This window comes from Schistocerca serialis, chromosome 3, assembly GCF_023864345.2.
Source record: "Schistocerca serialis cubense isolate TAMUIC-IGC-003099 chromosome 3, iqSchSeri2.2, whole genome shotgun sequence".
Lineage (NCBI taxonomy): Eukaryota > Metazoa > Arthropoda > Insecta > Orthoptera > Acrididae > Schistocerca > Schistocerca serialis.
The window spans coordinates 377,459,730-377,487,295 of NC_064640.1; the positions used below are offsets into that span (position 1 = coordinate 377,459,730).

The 27,566-nt window shown below is 38.2% G+C and overlaps 1 protein-coding gene across 2 annotated transcripts in view; it reads right to left on the reverse strand.

Annotated features, from left to right (window-relative positions):
• Positions 1-20,500, reverse strand: part of LOC126470205 (protein BCL9 homolog) — a gene marked incomplete in the record, with an annotated part of 91,772 nt that extends 71,272 nt beyond the window's left edge. For both annotated transcript variants that reach the window (XM_050097875.1, XM_050097874.1), the window contains 2 exon segments: positions 11,499-11,835; positions 20,400-20,500. In XM_050097875.1, coding sequence (XP_049953832.1) covers positions 11,499-11,796 — 298 coding nt within the window.
• Between the last annotated feature and the right edge of the window lie 7,066 nt (positions 20,501-27,566).

Sequence of the window (27,566 nt, forward strand, 5' to 3'; positions counted from 1 at the left end):
CACACACACACACACACACACACACACACAGTGTTGAACAGCTGAGTAGTGATAAGCCAGTATGAAAAACATTGTACTTAGGTAATTGGTTGGTAACGTAACACACTTCATAATCTGTGTCAAATCTATGAATGTTATTCAAAAATAATTACTTGTAACAAAAGTATTACTGAATGTAGCAAATTGCTGGCATGCCTTTTACAATGTGATACACCCCTAAATAAAATAATTATGGATAAACATTTTTTACACCAATTCTAGTTATTCTAATGAAATATTAGTGCTATTGTTGTTACTGTGAATAGGTAGTAGATGAATTTTTGGGCGAGTGGCTGTTAATTCAGCCAATTCATGCAATTCTGTGGGTTATTTAGTTAAATGGAACTGGCAATACTGGTCTGATCATCTGACAGTCATTCATATCTGTGTGGTTGAGTGAAAAGCAACAAAACCTCCTCTCTGGGTTATTTACAGCATTAAAGACAACAGGCTATTGAACAGTTGCAAGATGGTTAAGAACAAACGACCTATTTTGAACTTTTTCAGTTCAAACTGGAAAGGAGTGTCTTGTAAATATTATTTTAATGAATGCAAACAGTCATATACCAGCGAAATGGAAAAGCACACCAAAAGTGTTTCAAGTTCCCTAAGAGTTTGAAAAATGTGATTGAGAACAACTTTTTAATTTTTGTGCAGTAGTATAGTGTAAGTAAAAATACTATCTACAGGCTAGCTGCTTAATATAAACTATACTTTATTTCAAAAATTACTTTTAAAGTGCAGTGTCTTTCTTTTATTATTAAGAACTGACCTTATTAAAGATTTAAAAAGTTATGTTTACAGTCCAGTTTATTGCCCCCTCTCCCCCCAATAACTCTCCCCTAACTCTAAGGGGTTTTTGAACAAGTAGTGTTGCAAAACATCTTTTCCAATATAAAATATCAGCTTAAAATTCTTTTATAAGTGTCATTTTCATAAATGCCAGTGCATTTATGAATTTTGTATATTTGCCAAGGAATTTATCCTAGGCATTTGCCCCAACTTATAAATGTCCAGGCATTTTACACTACTAGTGCTAGATATTCCTTAGTGTTGATTATTCATGGGACAGAAAGCTGATAAGAAGCAACTCTTATGTACAGCTTAAAACAGTGGCTGAAACAGTTCATGTACATAATACCAACTCACACTTATTATATCACAATAATACAGACTTACAGTTAATTTTCACTCAATAAACCAAATGGGAATTCAGCCTATGTTACCATGAATTTTCCTAGTGTTTCAAAAATCTTTTCCTTTACAGAACAACATGAGCCAGAAATACACCACTTATACCATAATGTTTGAGAAAATTGCAGACCAAGAAATAATGGGCCAAACAAATACAAATTCGGAGCACGAAAGAACCATCAAATGCAGTAAAAACTAAGAAGGAATGAAGTGCCATTACACCTTGCCAACATCAAAGGATGTAATATTAGTACAACTGTGTATTGAACCGGCGACCTAGAAATGACGGAGAGGCTTCGTCCCACTGTAGCTCTCAGTGGTTCACAACCCCACAACAGGCCACAGCAGTTCACCCACCCCCACCGCCACCCCACACCGAGGGTTATTGTACGGTTCGGTCCCCAGTGGAACCCCCCCCCCCCCCCCCCCCCCCCCCACGAATGTCTCATTTCAGATGAGTGTAACCTAATGTTTGCATGGTAGAGTAATTATGATGTACGCATATGTGGAGACAGTGTCTGCACAGCAATCGCCGACATAGTGTAACTGAGGTGGAATAAGGGGAACCAGCCCACATTTGCTGAGGCAGATGGAAAACCAACTTAAAAACCATCCACAGGCTGGCTGGCACACCAGACCTCAACACTAATCTGCCAGCGGATTCGTGTCGGGGACCGGCATGCCTTCTCGCCCGGAAAGCAGTGACCGCTCGACTAGCTGGGCAGGCATATTAGTACAGTAGTTCAAATAGAGCATACCGTCTGGTCTCTGGTAAGTGGGTTCGTCCTACTGCAAGATATTTCAGACCAAATGCGACCTTCATTTTTTTTTGGGGGGGGTGGGGGGGGGGGGGGGGGAGGGGGGCAATTGGGCAACATATAGAAGATAATAATACATAACAATGAGCAAATACTGAAGCTTGCAAATGACCATAGCACAAGAGGCTAATCTGAAAGCCAACTACCGCAGGGAACTTTTACGGCCGAAGGCGTACTGTTGTCCCTCCACACAACTCAACATGCCATAACCCAGAATGACAGTCTTTGGCCATATAAAGACTGTGCAAGCCTTCTTTGTATAATGACCGGTATCACATCCTCTCTGGCCCAGAATTCGCCTGACATTTCACCCCCTTATACACAAGTGTGATTTGACTGGTTAACAACTCCTACATCAGAGTTCTCCAGCAGCCTCTTTTGTTGCCCTGTAGACTGGCATGCAAACCACATGGAAGGAAATTCCCCATGAACTTACCAAGCCATTTTTAATTCTTTGCAACATTTAGAGGCTCTGATTACATGGTATGGGAATAACATTTTGTCTGTAAAATGGAAGGCTTTTTCACAGCACAACATATATTTCTTCTTTCACAGGTCTGTCTGCTGCCCTAATATGTCATCAATTAAATTTTTGTGTCAAAATTACTTGCCAGGTGGCTCATCAGTATCCGTCAGAAATAAATAGCAATTAATTATAGTCTTGGTTCAAAACAGTGTGGCAGGAATGCCTCAGAAACATACACCATCTTTCTGATTTGATGTCTTCATGAAAAGAATGCCTTGTTGCTCAATTTATCACAAATTTTTTTTGGCAGGTTTATTAGCCTGAAACTTAAAGCATGTGTTTCTATCATTATTAGACATATGTACGATAAATTTTGTTGTGCTCTGGTGATTCCTTCTTCCTGGAACTTTCTGCCCGATAGTGAATACTGAAAGTAAGAACTTACTCACTGAAATGTTGATGTAACAGATTCAAAGTTCAAGTCCAAAATCAGAGGAATGACTCTCTCAACATGAGGCCAAGACTGATTTGAGTCCACAGTGCAAATACTAGAAGGGAAAGTACCAACGAAGTGTGGACATGGTAAACAACAGCTCAGAAATGAATGAAATCCTCATTTGGCTCAAGTTCATTACTTGACAAGTATTTATTTCTGCAATTTTCTAGTCAACTAAAGGTTAGTTTTTTTTTAAACTGATTAGAAGAAAAGATAATGATATATGATTGAAACTACACTAATCTACACTCTTCTTTACAGTGAAATCACAGCTGCTTGCTGTGTCAGTGTGCAAATATTATCATGCAAACCATGCACTATGCCTTTCTTTAGTGTCTCATAAACTAAGGATCAAACCTAGAATCACTTTTAACTTCTCTTCATAAGAATAATCTACAGCCAACTTCAATGTGATTCTAAACACTAGTTTACATGGTTGGCCTTTCTCGCCTTCAGTCACATTCCTATTTCAAAGTGCTTTCACGTCTGATTAATTTAGTCATGATTTTCCATGGAAATATTTGTTTTTCATTTCACAGGTGGCAGCCATCCCCATTCCAACAGAAACCAATCTCGATACAAACCTGAGCATCTCCAACTGCATCTAATTACACAGCAGTCACCTTAAAGAAAAGTCAACATATTCCACAGTATTGGCCATTTTTACCAGACCGTGTATAACAAAATGACAATGACAAATTTCATGGGTTTGTAGCATGGCTTTAGTGAATAAACAGAGGACAGGAACTACGAAGACATGTAGATGTAGGTGTCTGAAAGAGTCATCCGTATATGTCACAGGGTATTAAAAATAAAGGGGAGGATGCCTGATATTAGGAAGGTATCACAGCAAACTTAAGTTTATACACTGATGCAATGTTGCTAACACAGGTGCAGAGATATTTGATGCCATCTAATATCAAAAATGTTGTTGAGATCATTATAAGATGTTCCTCTTATATTTTGTCATTGTACAAACATGTGTTTGCTGCCAAAGGGTGGCCTAGTAGCATGCACTGCCTCCTTTAGTTTCTACATCTTGTGGTGTCGCTGAATGACATTTCTGGACACGGGTTCCTATCCTCAATTTGTTCTTCGTACCACCAAAACGGCCTTGCTGTGCTGGTACTGCGAACGGCTGAAAGCAAGGGGAAACTACAGCCGTAATTTTTCCCGAGGGCATGCAGCTTTACTGTATGATTAAATGATGATGGTGTCCTCTTGGGTAAAATATTCCGGAGGTAAAATAGTCCCCCATTCGGATCTCCGGGCGGGGACTACCCAGGAGGATGTCATTATCAGGAGAAAGAAAACTGGCGTTCTACGGATCAGAGCATGGAATGTCAGATCCCTTAATCGGGCAGGTAGGTTAGAAAATTTAAAAAGGGAAATGGATAGGTTGAAGTTAGATATAGTGGGAATTAGTGAAGTTCGGTGGCAGGAGGAACAAGACTTCTGGTCAGGTGACTACAGGGTTATAAACACAAAATCAAATAGTGGTAATCCAGGAGTAGGTTTAATGATGAATAGGAAAATAGGAATGCGGGTAAGCTACTACAAACAGCATAGTGAACGCATTATTGTGGCCAAGATAGATACGAAGCCCACACCTACTACAGTAGTACAAGTTTATATGCCAACTAGCTCTGCAGATGACGAAGAAATTGAAGAAATGTATGATGAAATAAAAGAAATTATTCAGATTGTGAAGGGGGACGAAAATTTAATAGTCATGGGTGATTGGAATTCGAGTGTAGGAAAAGGGAGAGAAGGAAACATAGTAGGTGAATATGGATTGGGGCTAAGAAATGAAAGAGGAAGCCGCCTGGTAGAATTTTGCACAGAGCACAACATAATCATAGCTAAAACTTGGTTTAAGAATCATGAAAGCAGGTTGTATACATGGAAGAACCCTGGAGATACTAAAAGGTATCAGATAGATTATATAATGGTAAGACAGAGATTTAGGAACCAGGTTTTAAATTGTAAGACATTTCCAGGGGCAGATGTGGACTCTGACCACAATCTATTGGTTATGACCTGTAGATTAAAACTGAAGAAACTGCAAAAAGGTGGGAATTTAAGGAAATGGGACCTGGATAAACTGAAAGAACCAGAGGTTGTACAGACTTTCAGGGAGAGCATAAGGGAACAATTGACAGGAATGGGGGAAAGAAATACAGTAGAAGAAGAATGGGTAGCTTTGAGGGATGAAGTAGCTAAGGCAGCAGAGGATCAAGTAGGTAAAAAGACGAGGGCTAGTAGAAATCCTTGGGTAACAGAAGAAATATTGAATTTAATTGATGAAAGGAGAAAATATAAAAATGCAGTAAATGAAGCAGACAAAAAGGAATACAAACGTCTCAAAAATGAGATCGACAGGAAGTGCAAAATGGCTAAGCAGGGATGGCTAGAGGACAAATGTAAGGATGTAGAGTCCTATCTCACTAGGGGTAAGATAGATACTGCCTACAGGAAAATTAAAGAGACCTTTGGAGATAAGAGAACGACTTGTATGAATATCAAGAGCTCAGATGGAAACCCAGTTCTAAGCAAAGAAGGGAAAGCAGAAAGGTGGAAGGAGTATATAGAGGGTCTATACAAGGGCGATGTACTTGAGGACAATATTATGGAAATGGAAGAGGATGTAGATGAAGATGAAATGGGAGATATGATACTGCGTGAAGAGTTTGACAGAGCACTGACAGACCTGAGTCGAAACAAGGCCCCTGGAGTAGACAACACTCCATTGGAACTACTGACAGCCTTGGGAGAGCCAGTCCTGACAAAATTCTACCATCTGGTGGGCAAGATGTATGAAACAGGCGAAATACCCTCAGACTTCAAGAAGAATATAATAATTCCAATCCCAAAGAAAGCAGGTGTTGACAGATGTGAAAATTACCAAACTATCAGTTTAATAAGTCACAGCTGCAAAATACTACCACGAATTCTTTACAGACGAATGGAAAAACTAGTAGAAGCCGACCTCGGGGAAGATCAGTTTGGATTCCGTAGAAACACTGGAACACGTGAGACAATACTGACCTTACGACTTATCTTAGAAGAAAGATTAAGGAAAGGCAAACCTACGTCTCTAGCATTTGTAGACTTAGATAAAGCTTTTGACAATGTTGACTGGAATACTCTCTTTCAAATTCTAAAGGTGGCAGGGGTAAAATACAGGGAGTGAAAGGCTATTTACAATTTGTACAGAAACCAGATGGCAGTTATAAGAGTCAAGGGACATGAAAGGGAAGCAGTGGTTGGAAAGGGAGTAAGACAGGGTTGTAGCCTCTTCCCGATGTTGTTCAATCTGTATATTGAGCAAGCAGTAAAGGAAACGAAAGAAAAATTCATTGTAGGTATTAAAATTCACAGAGAAGAAATAAAAACTTTGAGGTTCGCCGATGACATTGTAATTCTGTCAGAGACAGCAAAGGACTTAGAAGAGCAGTTGAATGGAATGGACAGTGTCTTGAAAGGAGGATATAAGATGAACATCAACAAAAGCAAAACAAGGATAATTGAATGTAGTCAAATTAAGTCGGGTGATGCTGAGGGAATTAGATTAGGAAATGAGACACTTAAAGTAGTAAAGGAGTTTTGCTATTTGGGGAGCAAAATAACTGATGATGGTCGAAGTAGAGAGGATATAAAATGTAGACTGGCAATGGCAAGGAAAGCGTTTCTGAAGAAGAGATATTTGTTAACATCGAGTATAGATTTAAGTGTCAGGAAGTCATTTCTGAAAGTATTTGCATGCAGTGTAGCCATGTATGGATGTGAAACATGGACGATAAATAGTTTGGGCAAGAAGAGAATAGAAGCATTCGAAATGTGGTGCTACAGAAGAATGCTGAAGATTAGATGGGTAGATCACATAAGTAATGAGGAAGTATTGAATAGGATTGGGGAGAAGAGAAGTTTGTGGCACAACTTGACCAGAAGAAGGGATCGGTTGGTAGGACATGTTCTGAGGCATCAAGGGATCACCAATTTAGTATTGGAGGGCAGGGTGGAGGGTAAAAATCGTAGAGGGAGGCCAAGAGATGAATACACTAAGCAGATTCAGAAGGATGTAGGTTGCAGTAGGTACTGGGAGTTGAAAAAGCTTGCACAGGATAGAGTAGCATGGAGAGCTGCATCAAACCAGTCTCAGGACTGAAGACCACAACAACAACAACCACCCTCTACAAACTTCCTACTTTGTTCTATTGTTTTGTTGTACCTTGTACATATAGTACACTAATGTAGACAAGGATGATGAACATCTTGTTAAAAAAGAACACACAACTGCATACCCTTGTGCCAGAATAAAATGACTATTGATATGAGGTTTGTTCAAAAAATTCCAGAACTTTGTCCACAAAATTTTTGTATGCCTACCTTTAACTTATTGTGCATGGTCTACTTTGAAATACTCTCCTCCACAATTGATACACCACTTCCAGTGCCGTTTCCAATTCTGGAAGCAGTCTTAGTACGTCTCTTGCTGGATTGTGCAACGCACTGTCTGTGAATTTTCTTTGATCTCATCTATGGTTGCACGTCTTCATCCTTTCAATGGGGTTTTCAACTTTGGAAATAAAAACAAGTCAGCAGGGGCCAGATCTGGAGAGTACGGAGGATGAAGCAGCACAGTGATTTTATTTTTGTGCAATAGTCATGTCGGAAGAGGGATGAATGTGCAGGTGCATTATCGTGATGCATGAGCCATGAATTGTATCGCCACATTTTTGGCCATTTCCTTCTCACATTTTCTTGCAGGCATCACAACACATCTCAACAGTGCCATCAATTAACAGTTCATCCTTGGGGCACGAATTCATGACAAACTAATCCTTCAAAGTCAAAGAAAACTATAAGTATGGATTTGATATTTGACCTGACCTGACGAGCTTTTTTTGGTCTTGGAGAAACTTTACTGACCCATTGTGAAGATTGAACCTTGGTCTCAACATAATAACTGCAGACCCATGTCTCATCACCAGCTACGATTCTCTTAAAAAACATCTCATTCTCATTTGCATAATCCTAAAGCTCTTCACAGATTGTGAGGCGAAGGCCTTTTCGGTCTCGACTCATGAGCCATGGGATGAACTTGGTGGCAATCCAAAGCATTCCTGCATGCTATGTCAGGATTTCAAGACATGATCCAACTGAAATGTTACATTCTTCTGCAATCTCTTGGGTGTCAGTCTTCGATTGGCACGCACAATTTCGTTGACGTTCCTGACTTGAGCGCCACTGGTAGACACTGCGGGACGTCCTGAATGAGGATCATCTTTAACTCCTGTCCAGCCATTTTTAAACCATGTGAACCATTTGTAACATCGAGTATGGCTTATGCACTCATCAACATAGGCTTCCTGCATCATTTGGTGTGTGTCTGTAAAGATTTTCTTGAGTTTCACACAAAATTTAATGCAGGTGGATTACTCCTCCAACTCTACCATCTCGAAATTCGCAAACTATGCAACACGTTCTACTCAATACAGCACTGAACAAATAACTAACAGGCATACAACAATGAAACATCCAGCAGTTACACATTAAACACAGGTGTGTGCAGGAATGCCAACAGCATTTCACTCCACCACACCACTGGCACGAAGTTATGAATGATTTGGAATTTTTTGAAGACAACCTGTATGAGTTACCAATCTACTTGAGAGCATCTTTAAAATAATAATAATTAGTATTATTATTATTTCATGTTCATAATTCTCATTTTATCTTTCTTTATAATGTACCACCTGTCCTATTTTCATTCTTTGTCTTTCTGCTGCTTCTCCCTTCACATTCAAGTATTTAGTAAGGCTTTCTTTCATTTTGTGGTGACCACATTCCCAGCCATAATCTATCACTAGGTGCTTCTTCATTTTTTATCATTCCACTAGAGATGAACTACTCACTTTAAAAACAACACTACCCTTACATTTATTTTATCATTCTTCCATCTTTCAGTCTGGATTTCTTTACTTGTATATCAAAGAAAAGGAGATGCGGAATCAATGAAGACATCACAGACCAACCACACCATTCAAAGCACTATTCTTGGTTGAAATATGAACTGGGTTGCAATCCAGAGTAGCCCTTTGATATGCCATAGCTAATAATCAGGAAAAAAACTATGACTGTTCTGATCATATCCATACATGTTAAGACATGTACGCCTATTGTCTTTGGAATTAAACTCATAACAAGTGCCCAAAATAAGTGCACAAACCTATATAGCTATTCCAAAATGAGTAATACTACACAGTAATTACCAGAATTCTGCGCAAAAGATCCTCAAACAAACACAATACATAATAATGTACCTAATTATGACAAGAAACATTCCTCCCCCCAGTGCCCAAAAAAAATGTTGTATTGGTCAGTACTGATAGGTTGTAATTGAAAGATAATGAATGCAAAGTATTTGTCATACAGGATGCAGAGCAAAAAAGCAAAGGCCTGATAATGTGCTTGCATGAGAAACTGTGTGAGGGTTAACATCTATACATCTAAAGTATACATTGGTTGTAGTAACCACATAGCTTTAAATTAGCATAGATGCATTGGAATTCACACTAAGGTTTTCCTGAGTATATTCACATGGCTCACACAGGCACATGGAAGGATTTATCTATTTCAGTAAAGTTAACACTTTATTGAAAGTGGAAATAAACATTATATTTCTGAAATGTTTTATTAACAGAAAATGTCTCACAGCTATTAACTACATATTTAGATATGCATACTACCTTTACATAGAATTTCATACAAGGATGATAAAATGAACTTCCAAGCATCAAAAGTGATGCTGTGCAAAAGATGAGGCTATTCCAACTCTCTTTCAATGGCCTCAGTTCTGATTATAGACCTTGACAAAACAAGTATTTCAGGCTATATCACAATTCTAATGCATCTCTCTACTACTCAATACAAAGTTACAAAGGTTTCCGAATTCATCCTTGATACATATCCTCAGACGTGCTCAGTATCTGTTATTACGTCTGGAAGAATAGCTCTCAAGGGACCACAGAAGATTAGCACTTCCCTTGTCTTCTCCCACCAAGAGTGTTGTACTAGGGTAAACAGCAATCTCCTATGAAGGAAATGTGACATCTCAACTTTCCTTTTTACATTTCCTTCCTTCCTTCCATACTCTAACACAGCTGTTCAATTCAGAAGAGTTCCATTATGACCTACTACACCAGATCTGCTATCATGCCTTGCAGTTCATTAACCATACACACGAAGAATTCTTAGCACAATTGTTGTCATGTCAACAATACTTCACATATATTTCTGCTGTTAAATAAGAAAATCAGGTTTCAGTCACTTTTAGTGACAACTTTACTCTTCATTTGACATCGCTTCAGTTTACTAAACTATTTATTACAGAGAATGTTTTGCATGTGACACATTACATTTTTACACACAGGGATCTTCCTAATAATTGACATTCTATAGCATGGATTCTTGTGATGTTCTTTGTACACATTGACAATGTCAGGATAGGGTGATAAAACACTCACCATGGTTTCTAACTCATAATCCAACACGTTATTTGAAAGCAATTAACCACATGTATGAAATACTTTAACTCATTTACTAAATATAAAATTTCTTCTCATTTCAATTTTTATTAATAAATTTCATCTGGCTTAGCAAAGCATGTACCATGAGTGTCTTGCAAAAATGCTACAAAAAATACTACACTCGAATGTTATGAAGAATAGTGTGCAGGAATAGTAATATCAAAACTAAAGCAAAAAGGTTGTAGGATGACTAGACTGGTCAGCATGTTTAAGAGTTTTTTGTCGGTGCTATGTATCATTCCTGTCCAGTAAAGCTACAGTTTCTAACACAATAACATACAACGTTGTTTTATTAGTCATAGCCAAGCAACTTGCTACAACCAATCATACTGACAACACGGCAGTGCACCTGGACAGCATAGATAGGTATCCTTTTTTACTTTACTGCAGACCTCTGTTCGGTGCCTAATTCTTCATTATCTTGCAAAACCAGCTCCAATTAATATTTCAGAAATGAAGCACAGAAGTGTTTAAGCAAACACCAACAATTAACTAACTACTGCAAGAGGAAGAGATGGAGGCCATTAGTCAGAAAGAGCCACATAGTGAGAGAAAAGATCTATTTACTGGTGTCTCTGGGGAAGAATTTGAACTTGTATAGTCCCATTATTATTTTAGCCCTAACCCTACTCCATACAAAATATTGAAGAGTTTGGTAATCAGAATGCTAATATGTACATCATACTAACGTATATTGTCTGTCTGGTGTTTAATTGATCCAAATGCAATGGGTAAATTAAAGATAGGTGCTAGTATCTAAAAATTTTTGGTGCATTTATTGCAAACATGACTTCATATCCCACCTTATTACTGAAAAACTACACTGCATACAAGCCAACATGCTACTGCTCCTCCTACGTGTGCAAAACATGTAATACACTGTAAGTACTCACCTACAGGTGTTGTGGAATCAGGGACAGGAGCAGAGTTTGTTTCTGGTGTTGGCTGCTGGGAACTCGGTCCTGGCTCAGCAGGTTTCTCTACCACCTGCTCAGCCTCATCCACTCCTACACCATTGAGACAACCTTCCGCCTGTGCCTCTTCCTTCACTACAGCAGCCACTGCTGCAACAACAGCTGCTGCAGCTGCCGCTTCAGCCTCTGGCCCTCCACCAGTAGGAGTAGCTGCTTCTGTTTTCACAATTGGTGTACTTCCATTTTCCCGCTGCAAGTCTTTGCTCTCTTTTATCATTTTTCTTGGTTCACCGGACGTAAACCATTAGTAACAAATCTGAAAGAACACATGGAATAAACATGTGCCAAAGCAATGAGGCACAGAAATGAAAATGGCTAAAACTGTAACAAAGTATGGTTTTAAGGTCTGCAATCCCAAATCCTTATTTGACTAGCAGGGAAACTGCCATTCATTTACAGCATAAAAAATGTAAAGGTACAGTCACCCAGGGTAACTCTTTTCCAGCCAGTTTATCTTCGTACCACTTACTATTTTTGTTTCAAATGGCTGGTGTTTCATCTAACAGCAGTATTTTATTCTAAGAGTAACACAAGTAATGAAATTGGTACTTTTCAAAAAATAAATAAATAAAATCAGTAGATAGGCCAGGAACAATAGCCACTTGAAACTAAATAGTAAATGATACAAAGATACCCTGACTGGTAAAGTTATCCTAATTCATCGTACACACACAGCATGTCCACAGCCAGTAATTGTTAGTTTCTGTCAAATAAATTAAATTTATGGAAATGAATCAATGAAAGCAATGGGGATGAAGTCAATGAATAGTAATAATATAAATGATATCAGTGAAACAACAAATGGAAATTTGTGACAGACTGGGATGTGAACCTGACCTCCTGCTTCTTATGAGCTATCACCTTCAAATTTTGGCCAACTGAGCGTGTCTCCAAGCCCATTTCAAATTAGTAACAGGATAGTGTTTCTCTTTGGTGGAGGACCATGGCTTACCATTTAATTTTAGTGAATTTATTTCGACTGATGGACATCCCTACGGCAATGCAAAGCCACATTCCTGGAGTGATGAAACTACCGATACCACCCATGGGTTTTGAGAAATACGGTAATCAAAATTGTGGACATAAACCACTCATTACAATAAAATGTGTGTAAAACATATGCTGTAACAAGAATTACATTTATTCTCACGATGTCACATTCATGGGCTTTGCCACTCAACCAGTCATCTTAATTACATTTATTCTCACGATGTCACATTCATGGGCTTTGCCACTCAACCAGTCATCTTCCAAAGTATCTAGAGCTCAGGCTACTCTACAGATAAATATACCACCACAACTAAAAGGTATTCACATTTGTTGGCTACGGTAACTCACAAGCAAACTGTTACCTTTCAAACTAGTCTAGACATCAAGCTGCACAACGGAACAGCCTGTCACTACAACTTACATTCCAAAATATAAAATATACACTATAAATATAACTTGATCACAGGTCAAAGTAACGTCTGGTATTGGTAGGCTCAAATGACTATTTAATTATTTTATTTACATGCCACATTCTGTAGGACCAAATTGAGGAGCGAATCTCCAAGGTCATGGAACGAGTCAGTACATGAAATTACAACACAAAAGTCTCCCAAATTTATTCTCCCAGGACTGTTACCCACAAATAACCAGTGGGAGGACTGTTACCCCACAAACACCCAGTGAGAGAACATCTGGTTGTAGTATTCAAAAGTAATAGAAGGGAAATATTACCGAGACAAAAAATTTGCAGCAGCTGCTTCACTGGCTATCTGATGTCTGGAGAGACATGTTGCATAAAAATGATCCTCAGTATGCACTCATGCTGTTTAAGGATTGGAATGATGATGGTGCGCAAAAGGCTCTCATAGCATTTACCAGGGATGCTACAGGTAACATTATCCGCAGGACTCATCTCCTCAGAAAATATGGCCCTAAGCTAAACGATGCCGCACTAAGATAAATGATACCACCAACCTGCACCACAGTCACCTTTGGAGAATGAAGTGGCACCGGTTGATGTGCAAGCATATTCCAACACCTACAAGGTTGTTTTCTGCCCCCACCCCCTCCCACCACCCTCCGGATAGTTCTTCCTGTGTCAATAATATGCTGTTCACATTTGACATTTTTCTGAGAAGTGGTTCTCCTTCTACAGCATTTTGAAACTGGAACTTTAATTATGGATACCCTATAGTTGCTGGTGTCAACTGCAAATTAACTCATGCAAAAGTAGTTTCTACATAGTGTCAGATAAGAAAACACTCATAGCAAATATGTGTGAGTCACAGATAGGTGTAGTAAACTGTTTTGGGATGAAGGAAGACGACTTTCATTTTCACACAGAATTGAGTAACTTAAAGCACACACAAAATTTCACACAAATAGTTAAGTTTTTGATGTAAAACACATACACTGTATTGCAAACGATATTAGAAATTGAAGTTCATAATACTGGTGAAGATCCTGAAGCATTCTTCTACAAACAACTTAATCTGCTTCACAAGTCATACAACAGTAGCACAATTCACAATGTTTCTTCTGTTAAGGGTATACTTGGCGTGGTTTTATTGGTTACATTTTCTTATCAGTATGGCTAACTAATGAAAACTACCCCATGTTCCAGTCTTCTTTTGGGTGGTACATCCCCAATTAATGCCTGAATAAATGTTCCTCAAAAAGGGTTACACCAAACAGATCTTCACTTTAAATGAATTCAAAACAAATGCATCTACATTTTCGTAAGTGTAAAGCAATGTTGTATTCATTTAATAGTTTCCACAACACTGAATAATAGGAAATCATTTAATCAAACTTATCAACACCTGATGTGCGACTGTTGTTTCCGACTACTGTCCAGTCACACTAATGTGACCTCCTGCCAAAAGCCTGCATAGCCACCTTTTGCAGTACAGAGCACTGTGAGACATGCAGGAGGAGAGTCAATGAGATTCTGGAAGATACCAACAGAGATGTGGAGACATGCCAACTAAAGCACCGTAGCCAATTGTGTCTAGGTTTCTTGAATGAGGCTTCATGGTTCAAATAGCCTGATTGAGTTGGTCCCACAAATTCTCAGTTGGATTTCAATCCAGGGAGCTTGGTGACCAGGCGAGTGCGGTAAACTCATCCTAATACTCTTTGAACCACGTACATACACTGTGAGCTGCGTGACACATTGCATTGTCCTGGTGGTAGATACCATCGTGCCGAGGAAAAACAAACTGAGCATAGGGGTGGACATGGTCCCTAATGATAGATGCACACTTCTGTTTATCCACTGTGATTCCCAGAATGATGAGATCGCCCAGGGAATGCCACAAGAACATTTCCCAAACAATGCTCCTTCCTCTGCCCCGAACCCTTCCAACAATTGTTGTAGGATGTCTGTTTTTCAGACATTTCACACCATACATGACAATGGCACAGTACATCTGGAAAGGCCTCTTTGGACTTCAGTTGTGGTATTTGGGTGCATACATAAACCAGGCACCTGCTGCAGAGGCCCATACACAGTAACATTTGCTGAACAGACATGAAGGAGAGACTGTTGGTAATCCCTTGGTTCATCTGGCCATTCAGTTGCACGTCTACTCAGCTGTACACATCTCTGCAGCCATCATTCACGCCTCTCACTTATGGCCCATGGTGCATCACAGGTGCCTCAGCACTGCTTTTGGTTAGCGCCCTTTTGCCACACATGGTATACTTTAAATATGGTGGCACGTGAACAGTTTACAAACTAGGCCATTTCGAAAATGCTTCCGCCTTTGGCCCGAAAGCTAATGATCATGCTTTTGGATGTCAGATAAATCACTCCATTTCTGCATTACCATAACAACTGCACTGTTTTCCACGTCCCCCGACATGCTTTACATATCCTCCACTGCTAGTACTGCCACCTTCCGTCTTTGTGTGGTTATTGTTTGCTGATGTTGAAAATAGGTGGTGATCACATTCATGTGACTGGACCATGTAAAATTTCATGGAAACTGATTGCAAATTCCAATATTTCACCATTATGTGTATTAGTGATGAGGACCTCTCTTTTCTCTTCCCACTTAGAAACAACTACATTGGCATTCAACATTTCTTCAGTTTCATAAAAACTAATGATTTCAGGTTAGTATTTCTGTTCTTACGTTATGTTCCACATACATAGGTTGTACAAGTAGACAACAGTTTTATCAGATCTAAAGAACTATATAAATTTTCCATATAAAGCACATATCAAGAGAGGGGGGGGGAGGGGGGGGGGGAATAGAAGAGAGAGAGAGAGAGAGAGAGAGAGAGAGAGAGAGAGAGAGAGAGAGAGAGAGAGAGATGAGATTGCACCACAAACCCACTGATTCATCAATGCAGAGCTTCTTGTCTGCAATGCCACATGGGCAAATTTTTGTAGATTTGGTCTTTGGATTGCAATGAGTTGTCTGGGAAGTGAAGACATCTCGGCAACAGCTAAAATCTATTCATGCTCAGAACAAAGCAGCATAATCTGTTAGTATAGAGAGGGCTTGTATTACAGTACTGTTCTATCAGAAAACAACAAGATCATATCTGCTGCAACAGTCCCAGAAACTTTTATTTCAAAATCTGTATCCTTCCACCTTGAGGACCTACTCAATACTTTCATCCTACATTTTTCTGTTTCCTACCCAACATACACGTCTGTTTGTTCCACTAATAACATAAGGTATTCTTCTAAAAAAAAAAAAAAAAAAAAAATAGTAGTACACTAATGCCAAAATTTTACAAATCTAACTTCAACCTCACCCTCTCAATGAACACAAATACTGATGGATCACGAGCAATTTCACTCCACATCCCAAGTGTTTGTAATGCCTTCTATCAGACTAGCTTAATCACCTCCACTGCATTCACTGTTAACTGCGCCTAAATCTGCTCTAGAAGTAGTTTTGTTGACAGTTATACCTTCTAAGAATTCATCCACAAACTCATCCTACTAAGATTCTTTAATTCCTCAGGTAATGATAAACATCAGTGTACCAAATGCAACAAAGACCAAAAGAGTTACTGGCCTAAATAGAAAAAAGAAACTCTTAGAAACAAGTACATTAAAGACTTCCACATCATAATGTCTTATGAAAATGGTCTACAGAACCAATAACTTAACTGTTGAGCAGTAAGTCACTGTTAGTGTATGAGTAAAACTTTACATTCTGTATTCCATCTACAAGACAAGTGATAGGTTTAATTTTATCACTTTTTTTCCTTGGATGATGCAAACAAACTAAAGATGATAACACTAAATCAAACTGAATCAATCATTTAGCAAACTGAATCAATAATTTAGTAGGATTTATAGAATCAATGGCAATAAATGAGCAGGATAATGGAATGTAGTCAAATTAAATCGGGTGACGCTGAGGGGATTAGATTAGGAAATGAGACACTTAAAGTAGTAAAGGAGTTTTGCTATTTAGGGAGTAAAATAACTGATGATGGTCGAAGTAGAGAGGATATAAAATGTAGACTGGCAATGGCAAGGAAAGCGTTTCTGAAGAAGGGAAATTTGTTAACATCGAGTATAGATTTAAGTGTCAGGAAGTCGTTTCTGAAAGTATTTGTATGGAGTGTAGCCATGTATGGAAGTGAAACATGGACGATAACCAGTTTGGACCAGAAGAGAATAGAAGCTTTTGAAATGTGGTGCTACAGAAGAATGCTGAAGATAAGGTGGGTAGATCACGTAACTAATCAAGAGGTATTGAATAGGATTGGGGAGAAGAGAAGTTTGTGGCACAACTTGACTAGAAGAAGGGATCAGTTGCTAGGACATGTTTTGAGGCATCAAGGGATCACAAATTTAGCATTGGAGGGCAGCGTGGAGGGTAAAAATCGTAGAGGGAGACCAAGAGATGAATACACTAAGCAGATTCAGAAGGATGTAGGTTGCAGTAGGTACTGGGAGATGAAGAAGCTTGCACAGGATAGAGTAGCATGGAGAGCTGCATCAAACCAGTCTCAGGACTGAAGACCACAACAACAACAACAAATGAGCAGGAATAGAATGTAGAGCATTAATTTTGTGGTGATCAATAGAGTAATCACAAAAGATGACTTTATATTAGATTCAAAATTAGTCAAATGGATGAGTTACACAGTTCATTACACATAAAAAAATTCTGTTTTATCATAAGTGATCCTGACAAACTGACAATTATATACAGCTCAGCTTTGGATTTGGAACTCTGCACTCCACTACCCCCCCCCCCCCCCCCCACACACACACAAATAACAGCTCATTAGAATTATTAGACTTATTCACTTTCCATTAAAGGTGCGGAGTGAGCTCCTTGGGTATTAAAATAGAGGAGGTTTGGGAAATTTTTCTATTTTCATATCCATTAACTAGCATTACTTACAACCGATCATTAAATGTCATCTTATAAAATTTCTCTTCGCGCATCTCTTGGCTGGATAGTCCACTCACCACTTTCCCCCTTTGTGCTGTTTCAACATATGTACCTCAACTGCAAATATACAATATCTGAGGCAGAATTTATGTATATGTGCACTTTTCTGCAGTTGCTCCCATTATGGCAACTGGGTATTTATACGATGACACTATTCCACACTTTTAGGAGGATATCTGGGTTATAAGCTCAACTAAAATACAATAAATTATTAGTGAGTATGATGAGTTTGAGTGCAATTGTGCCGGCCCCCCACCAAATCTTGGTTGTGGCAACAGAGTGATTCGTAATACAACCCAAATGTCTATGCTTGCTCCATATTTAATACACTTTCATAAATTAATTGATTAACTAAAACTGCAATGTAAATCCACAACAGCTGCATTAAACAACGGACCAATATTCAACAAGAATTTTGGTCCATATGACTTACATATTTCATTCACATAAGTCTCACATATGCACAGACAACATTCTACTGTCAGTGTGTAAGCCCTACGCATCTTATTTCTGGAGATCTCACAAGTTGTCCAGTATTAACATATGCCTACTCTGATAAATTAGTGCCTTAGCTAATGTCTTTCTTTATAGACTCAAACATTGATTTAACCAAACATTTGGGTTAACTGAACTGACAAATGTAGGCTTCATTCTAAGATGAAATTCACACCAAAACTATTTTTCTTAAAATTAGTACAAGTTGTATTTCACTTATGACTTCTATTCATATCTACACCAGTATCATCCAGTACGTGACGTGAACTGGTCTGAGAGTGTTGTTGGGGAGTGAACTTAACATTTGCCTTGTCATGCACCAAAGCAAACAAAAAAACAATACAGTTTGCTACCACTCTACTACATATTACAATATAATGACACATAACATTAAAATCAAATCATTCTGCAACTTACTATCAATTTAAATATTCAACGAATTATTGTGAGCACTAAATAAAACATGAATAGTACTGCACAATACCTATAGTTTCAACCAACTGGAAGCACAACGAAAGATACCCATTTTTTGACTGGAATAGAAATACGTCCATAAGTAAATAAAACTCATTGTCGCTGCATTGTAATCATGAATAAAAATAACATGTATTTTAATTTAATGTATCAAAAATAGATGACTAATTTAGAAAATCTCTGTGCAAACATGAAATAAGACACCCTTTTCTGCATTGCTTTTAGATGAACCTAGAATTCGACACACAGCGAGCCACATTACGTTTACTGTAGGCAGTGTGACATTTACCAATGGTCTTTTTCATGTGCACATAATTTTTCTTTGTGCATCATTTATACACTTCCACAGAAGTTCTCTGTATTTCACCATAGACCACAGTTTCTCAGATTATTACAGTAGTTGCATTTTGAGAAGTGTTTGATAGTATATACACTACAACTGCTCCAAAAAATTCGCAAATGACAGACCAAAAGTTCTAAGGAATAGCAGTTCGCTAAGACATAATACTGTGAAGGGTACTTTCCAAAGTCACTAACAAACTGCAATATAAACACAAACCCAAAGAAAGTATATTCTGCGAAAATAAAATGTTCTTAAGTTCCCAAATACACAGAAAATAGTATCGGTTTCAGGAAGTAAAAGTTAATGCTCACAACTATCGGTCCAGCACAGATGGTGAAGAAGAATAACAGTAATTGGTGTCCCCTCAATAGCAGTTCACAGTGAACTGAGCGAAAGTTTATTAACAACTTGAGCCCTTTCACAATTGTTACCACCATCCATTTCCACTATTTGGTAACAGTCAGCACAATAAAAGCTATAAACGAAGTGTAATACTCTGAGTGACGAAATACATCAAATAATTAAAAATCAATAAAATAATAAACTTACTTTGAAACATATTCTAATAAAAATTTGTATATAAGGGAATCTGAGACAAGACATATAACTTACTACAAAAGTTCTTTGCAGGAGAACAGGAAAACTTTTCAACGTTATAGCGTCAATGACAACTAAAATTTACTTAAAATAAAACAGCTGTACGAACCACATTAGCTCCGTCTTCCTTAATGCTTGGTAGCAACAATAAACTTAATAACAACAACAATCAAATTTCACTTCACATTTTATATACACCTTTCATTGTTTGGATTCAAAAAAACTACGGTAACCGAAACGAAGAAAAAAAAACTGTTCACTTTTTGCCATTACATGCGAAAACGGAACGTATTTTTTTGATTATATTTGTGCTGCTTCTTTTCATATTTCTCAAACACCGTATCGTGTGTAAATAAACTCACTGTAGTTCCGTTCTGAACTTTAAAAACACATGGCAATACACAAAACACAAGAAGTGCACTTTCAAATGTTTTCCTCTATAACGACAAACGACACCGGTGACTTCCAAGTAAAACACCTTCTTACCTCCATATCTCTCATTCTCTGGCATTATACAAAAGGACTTCCCAAATTTGTTTACAATCACCGCCAGCGAAACACATCACCAAGCCATTTTGGAAGTTTTGATCACAATAAGTATACCAGAGATATTACAATTCTTAGAACAAGATCAGAAAATATGTAGACAGAAGGAAATCATAGTTCTCAAAATGATGTAACTTCGCGAACATTTGTGGCTGGTTGTAACTTAAACAACATTAATAAATAAGATAAAAAAATCAACAATTAATTGTCAATGCCTGGTGTCCTTTTAAATTCTTTCGTTGCACAGATTACACTTCATTGACGAAAAAACGATTGTGATCAGACGATTTAAAGAAATAACTTGGTTCTTTAATTTTCTCCATTCTTCTAATGATGAAATATGCTGTCAAACTACGCATTCATCTAATTTAACATGACACACATTTACACCTATAATTTACAAATCTCTGAAAAGTGCGTAGCGGAGGGGTAATTTTTTATGGTGCCATATATGTTGGTTCCTACTCCTTCAGTCACATAGCAAGCGCGGCACGAAAGAGTGACTGCATATGTGGCTTTGTGCGAAGTGTTAATAGTTTACCTTTTCCTCCATCAGGTGTACTGAAGCGGATTATAGGGACCACAAGCAGTGCAACTAAAACCTCCACAAGTAAATACATCAATGGTCGGCGATCTGCAAATGGAAATCACACACGAGTTCAAACAAAATTTTTGAGGTAAGTGTTTTGTTAAATATGCCTTCAGGAAAAACATCAACAGAGGTACAAAAGATCCTATCATCTGCTATATTACACCATAATGTCCAATCTCGATTACAAAAAAAATTTACCTAGCACACATGGGCGGATGTCAATATAACTTCGTACACATACGCACCATCACCGGGTATGTAAATGTTCATATAGTTGCAATTCCCTGTGAGCAGGTAGAATGGCCACACAGTGCATTATGTTGTGCACCAAGCACATCGTAACCTGCAAAACTCCGTACCTACCATTCGAGAAAAATTAACAATAATCCTGCAGCAGTATGTGTCATCCTGCGCCATTGGATGGAGACTAGCATCAGCCGGCTAGGGAATAACCATCCCTTTCATACGCTGCAACTAACACTACAGCAAAATCGGCTGTATTTAGATTAGTGCTGTGACTGGAAAGTATGAACTGCTTGTGAATGGCGTTACACGGTGTTCAGCGGTGAGTTGCATTTCTGCACTACACTGGATTGTCAAATATGGCGGAAATCTGGGGAGAGTCCCATTCTATCAATATTTTGAAGGGCCACAGTGGTATTACTCCTAATGTAATGGTGTGGGTGGCACCACATATGACTTTAGATCACGACATGCAGTGATTTGGAGGAGTGGAAGGGCTCTGGCGGCACAACAGGACGTCATGAACATCCTACAGCCTTATATGTTACTTATCATGTAGTGCCATTATTCAGCAGGACAAACTCGTCCACACATGGCATGTGTGTCTGTGTATTGTCTATGTGATGTTGAGGAACTCACATAACAGGCAAGATCCCCAGATCTGTCCATGATAAACTACTTAGTGACAATATCTAGGATGTCAAGGAGAGGATACAATGGCTTTATTACTCCTTCCCCAATTGAATCAGTGAATACATTTACTCCACAGGGTGTGCAAGATTATACTGATAAGTGAGTTCACACTGCCAGGTTCTTTGCAAATTTAAGTCAATGTTTTATTCACTGGAATAACATCACATACCATTTCAATCTGTTATCTTTCATTTCATTTCCTCCTCCCATTCTGTGCGCTTCACCTGTTTTGTCGTGCAGTGCATATGGAGCACCAAGCAGTAATCTGTAAATTTTTGAACAAATTGGAGGTTCTGCTGAACAGGTTATTAGTGGACCGAAGAGAGTTTTATGCCACTGATTTATTGGTTTTATGACCTTTGATCATGAATATTACAGTTCAAGGTCATCCATGGGACTCATGCCTCTAGTGTAGTTATGTGATTTAAAATGGCAGGAAAGTCTAGGTCACATCAGACTGACCTATGTTGGGGTCGTCATTCATAACACTTATCCACCCACACCTCTAGGGCAGTTATATGATTAATAAATGACATGAAAACAAAAAACAAATGCGTGACACCTTGTCCTATTGATTGGGGGGAGGGGGATGAGGACTGCCAGATTTATTCTCTCCCACATCTCTGTACCAAATTTGTGGCTTAAAAATGGCGGGAAATGCTTCCTCCTGGCTGGGGGAACGAGGACAGCTAGAGTTATCCTCTCCCTCCCCACCCTCCCTTCTCTCTTTCTAGGACAATTGGGTGGGTCCTATCACTCGCTTTATGTTTGCTGTCATGGAAAGATAAGCATCATGAAGCATCATCATGGATCAGCCACTGTCCCCAGGCTAAGTATTTATCCACTCTTCTCTCTCTCTCTCTCTCTCTTCCCCCCCCCCCCTCTCTCTCTCTCTCTCATGTTTTGTATCTATGTGTGTGTGTGTGTGTGTGTGTGTGTGTGTGTGTGTGTGTGTGTGTGTGTGCACGTAATTTCACAAATACTTAAGGTTTTTTAACAGCACAACAGCCCTGTGATGCTAATGTGTTGGAGCAAGACATTCACCTGTTCACTTCACCATTGCAGGAGTAGCACACAGATGGTTTACCTGATTTATCAATTTCTGGCATTGCATAGCATCCCATGGTAGGTTTACCTGGAATGTGGGATCAGGAGAAACAGTCAATCGAATTTCCTCAACCTGCCAAACCACAGCTAAGCAGTTCCAATGTGCTACTGTTCAGCAGTTCATATAATTTGACTGCCAGTGGATCCAAATGTGTCAACATAGGTATACAAGCTGCCATGTAGTAATGGAAATTGAGAATGTTAAACATGGTGTTCAGGTGTAGTTTACATACACAAAGTGGAATGGGCTAAGCCATGCGATGTCGTACATCGATGTTCATATGACAACATAGTATTACCCAATTTGTCCTCTACCTGATATCTGCTTCTTTGGTGTGAAGTTGTCTATCCCCCCCCCCCCCCCCACACACACACATGGGATGCAGCACTCAAGGTTACATCTGGAGACTGTCCCATTTATTTGTCACTCAAGTGTTACGAAGTGACCTAAGTGGTGCATTACGGCTTGTGTTTGATGAACTAAGTAGGTGGCAACCATATGTCAAAGCAGTATTCAATGACATTGACTGTTAACTGTGTGGGCACTATGTATGTCTAGATGACTTAGGAAAGTGCATATATTCATTTATCGACACAATGTCAAGATCAGCTGCTACCACCCTTAAAGCCACACAAGCAGAACATACAGACTGAATACCTCAGATTTTTGTTGCATCTATCTGTCTGAATGCTTTTCAGTTCGAATTTAGGGTGAATAAGAAACAGTTATTTCTCAAATACTGGACAGCTTCTGATTTAGTGAGAAAAAAGAATCATTGAAAATTTTAAAGAGTATGATTTACTGCAGCAAATACACAATTACTGATGTATCAAAATATATGTAATAAATAATAATATTTTCATATAAAATTGTTTTTATTTTTTCCCTACCATATTCTACCATTAAGGTGATTTAAGAGTTTCTAATGCAGTCACTGTAGCTCAATGAGTAAAGTATTTGTCTCTTAAACAGAAATTTATATAGAAACAGAGTCATCAGCACCCTCTCACCAACTTCCTAAACTACAATGACTGCACATTTCGTAGCCTATTTATTCTTTTACACCGAAAGCAAAGATTATCTTCCACTTTTTGTGTTTCAAAGTTGCATACACTGCTGCTAATGTTTGTATACTTACAGTGGTTGAATGATCACTCATCCAGTCATGTAAGAACTCTCAAAGGGTGAACATGTGGAAACATGTAGCACCATTCCTTGCCTCAAGACAGCTGTCATCTAAGTGTTAATGATGTATAACAACCTAGTCAAACAAAAAATATTTGTAACTCATAATTTTATTTTGTGCAGGTGATGTAAAGTCATTGCAGCTGCCTGATGTGACACTTGCACTGGTTAATCCCACACAGTGGCATATCTAGAATGGGGGACACCCAATGCAGATATCAGTGGAGTCACTCGATGAATAAAAACTCTTAAAATCAAAAAAACCTGGATACATGTAAAGTAAGATTTGAAACAGTAAAAATGAAACTCACTGGAGACATTAATCATCAAATTGCGACATATAGTGTAATAGTACTCTTTTATTGTATATTATACATTATTATATAGTATTATACACAATAAATTAGTATACATTCTTCAGAAGACTAATTGGTAAAGTAAGACACAAACAAATAAAATTTTCTTCCTAGCTTTAACAGCTGTGAACTCTGAAATTACATCTTCAGAATTAATATTTTGTGTTGTCTCATCTTCGATAGTTAATATGACAAGATTATTTAGCCTCATGTTGCTCATTGTCGACCATTATTAGTTCTAACTTAATTTTGATTTGCTTAAGCTCCTCTCACACCAAACAACTGATATGCAAATTGTCATAAATAATTTTGGAGGGAGCATAAGGCTTGGAAGAGAGTCTGTAAATCGCATTCCACAATAAATTTAAAGAAGTCTAGACATATCCAATCAGAAAATACAACATTTACCGCATTTAAATGTCTTCTTAGCTTTGGAATCTCAAAGATGTGCTCTGCTTCAGATGTCTTGAAACAATACGTTTCAACTCCTTATTGTCTGTCAAAAGCAAAATATTAGGATGCACAACCTCGAAGAAAAAGGCAATGTTTTGAATGGACTTTGATTTGGTTTGGAGTTCAATACTGAAAGGGTCAAAACATTTCAAAATATCATTTTGATGCTCTGCTCTCAGTGTGAGTCCTGCATCGGTGGCCATTTCACCAATCATTCGTTTTTTACGACGAATTCATCGTTCTATTGAAATGTTGTAGTCCTCAGATTTTTTCGCAGCAATATCTATTGCCTTTTCTACAATATGAACTCGTTTTTGTGCAGTACAAAGATGAAGTGCCTCTATTTTTATAGCTAACTGATCAAGACTCAAGTCTTTACTTTGTAATGCAACCTGAGTACAATTTACTTCTCATAGTACGTCATTCCAAAAGTAAAGATAACAAAGAAATGTGAAACTACACACAATAGTCTAAATTTTCTTGTTGATCACATAATTCATCAATTACAGCTAGAAACCATCAAAATTTTCTATCAGCATTTACTTCTCCATAATGATCACCTCAGCACATGGATGGGAATCTTTCAACAGATGATTTCCTGTGTTTAATATGAATTTTGCAGCTGCAAGTGCAAGCAGAAAAAAATGTAGACATGGTCTCTGCTGCTATGAAAAATATAACACAAGGTACATTTTGTGCAAATGAGGGTGAAATATATACATTAATTGATTGATCAATACATTTCAAAAAAACGGCTTTATTGGTTTTTACTTTAATAATAACTTATGCTCTTGCATTGTTGATCATAACAGCTGCATTGTTATAACCTAGGTAACAACACTTCGAAACATCCCAACTCTCAGTGTCAAGTTTCTTAAGAATTTCGTCGCTAAGATCAGTGGCTTACTGTTTTTGTAACAGAAAAAATCCAGGTAATACTTCTTTTACATTCACTTTTCCATCATTAGTTTTCACATAACTAATCATTTCAGACATTTGATGAATTTGTGAAAAATTAGTTGTGATATCAACTGTAATACAAAAAAAACAGCAATTCAATTTCGTTGACATTCTTAGATTTTACATTGTTAGCTACAACATTTAGAAGTTCATTCTGTACTTCAGACAACAAATATTATACTTTTTTGTGATTTACCATTTTCCTAGTTCAAGATGTGGTCTTTCAACACTACATCGTACTTGGACATTAATTTGACTAGTTCTAAGAAACTGCCTTTATTTTAGCTTTGTGCTTCATCATGTCCACGAAATGCTACGTTTTGTTTAGCAAGAAACAAAGTTATATAAAGTTATCTAGACAAAACATGCTTCCACTACAGTTTTTCGGATCCATTAATTGCAAGGCTGCGTCATCGATTGTTTTATGCCATTTTATGCTGATTTCCAACGTTTCCCACTTTTCAAGATTTTTTTATACATTCATTTGTAGTTTCTTGGTTGGCCACTTCAGGATTTAGTTTCCACCTCTTCTGAAATCCACTTAAAAATGTTGATCTTGCAGTATCACTACTGGTGATAGCAAATAAGAAGCAAAAGCAGTACTGGTTATTAGTTACAGGAGAGAAAACAATTGAAGACTGCAGAATCATCTCATAAGACCATTCTTTTGAAAGATATTGAACATTGTCTTTCGTTTTAATCGGTGATTAAATACAGTGTGAAACAGCCCCTTTCTGGTCTGTAAATATTCACTTCCTTTTTTATGATCACACTGCTAACATTACAGGTGTGCCCCAATGGGAAGACACCTCTCAAGTACTGAAGTGAGTCATTCATATTATTACAGTCTTTGAGCGCAGTAAAGCCCGGTCCACACGCAATGATCTGTCTGCGCAGACATCGGCGCAGATGTCTGTACATGCAAAAGATCGCTGCAAATGTGGTGTGTTCACACGACACAAACCCCAATCTACTACTCGCCCGCCATCTGTCGGTGTAGAAAAGAAATATCAGTGGCAAGCGACTACGCTCCCCGAAAACGTCAAAATTTAATTCAGTCATTTTGAAAAATAGAAATGGAGGAAGTTCTGTTGTGGTCTGTGTTCGCAACTTGTGTTGCAAAAAACATTCAGACCAACCGCAGGAAACAGAGAAAGCGGTCAAAATGGTGCTGCTAAAGCGAAAGCAGTTTTGTCACGTAAATTTACTGCGAGAGTTGCAGGGCGAACCTGTTTTGTTTTACATAACCTCGTGTTCCATTTCCTCGCACATTGGCACTCCAATTTCATCTTCAATTGTACTCCTGCTTGGTCTTGGCGTTTCTTGATCACTAAGAAAGCCAAATAGATCAAAATACCATAACGTTGGCTGGTATACTTGATCTACTCCTACACCAGATCTTCTAGATTTCTGAACTTTGGATAACTCTTTTCGATAAACAGTTCGCTGACAGACTAATTTACTTGACTTGCCTTCATGAACTCATCTTTCAGGAAAGCGTAAATAGCTTCACATGT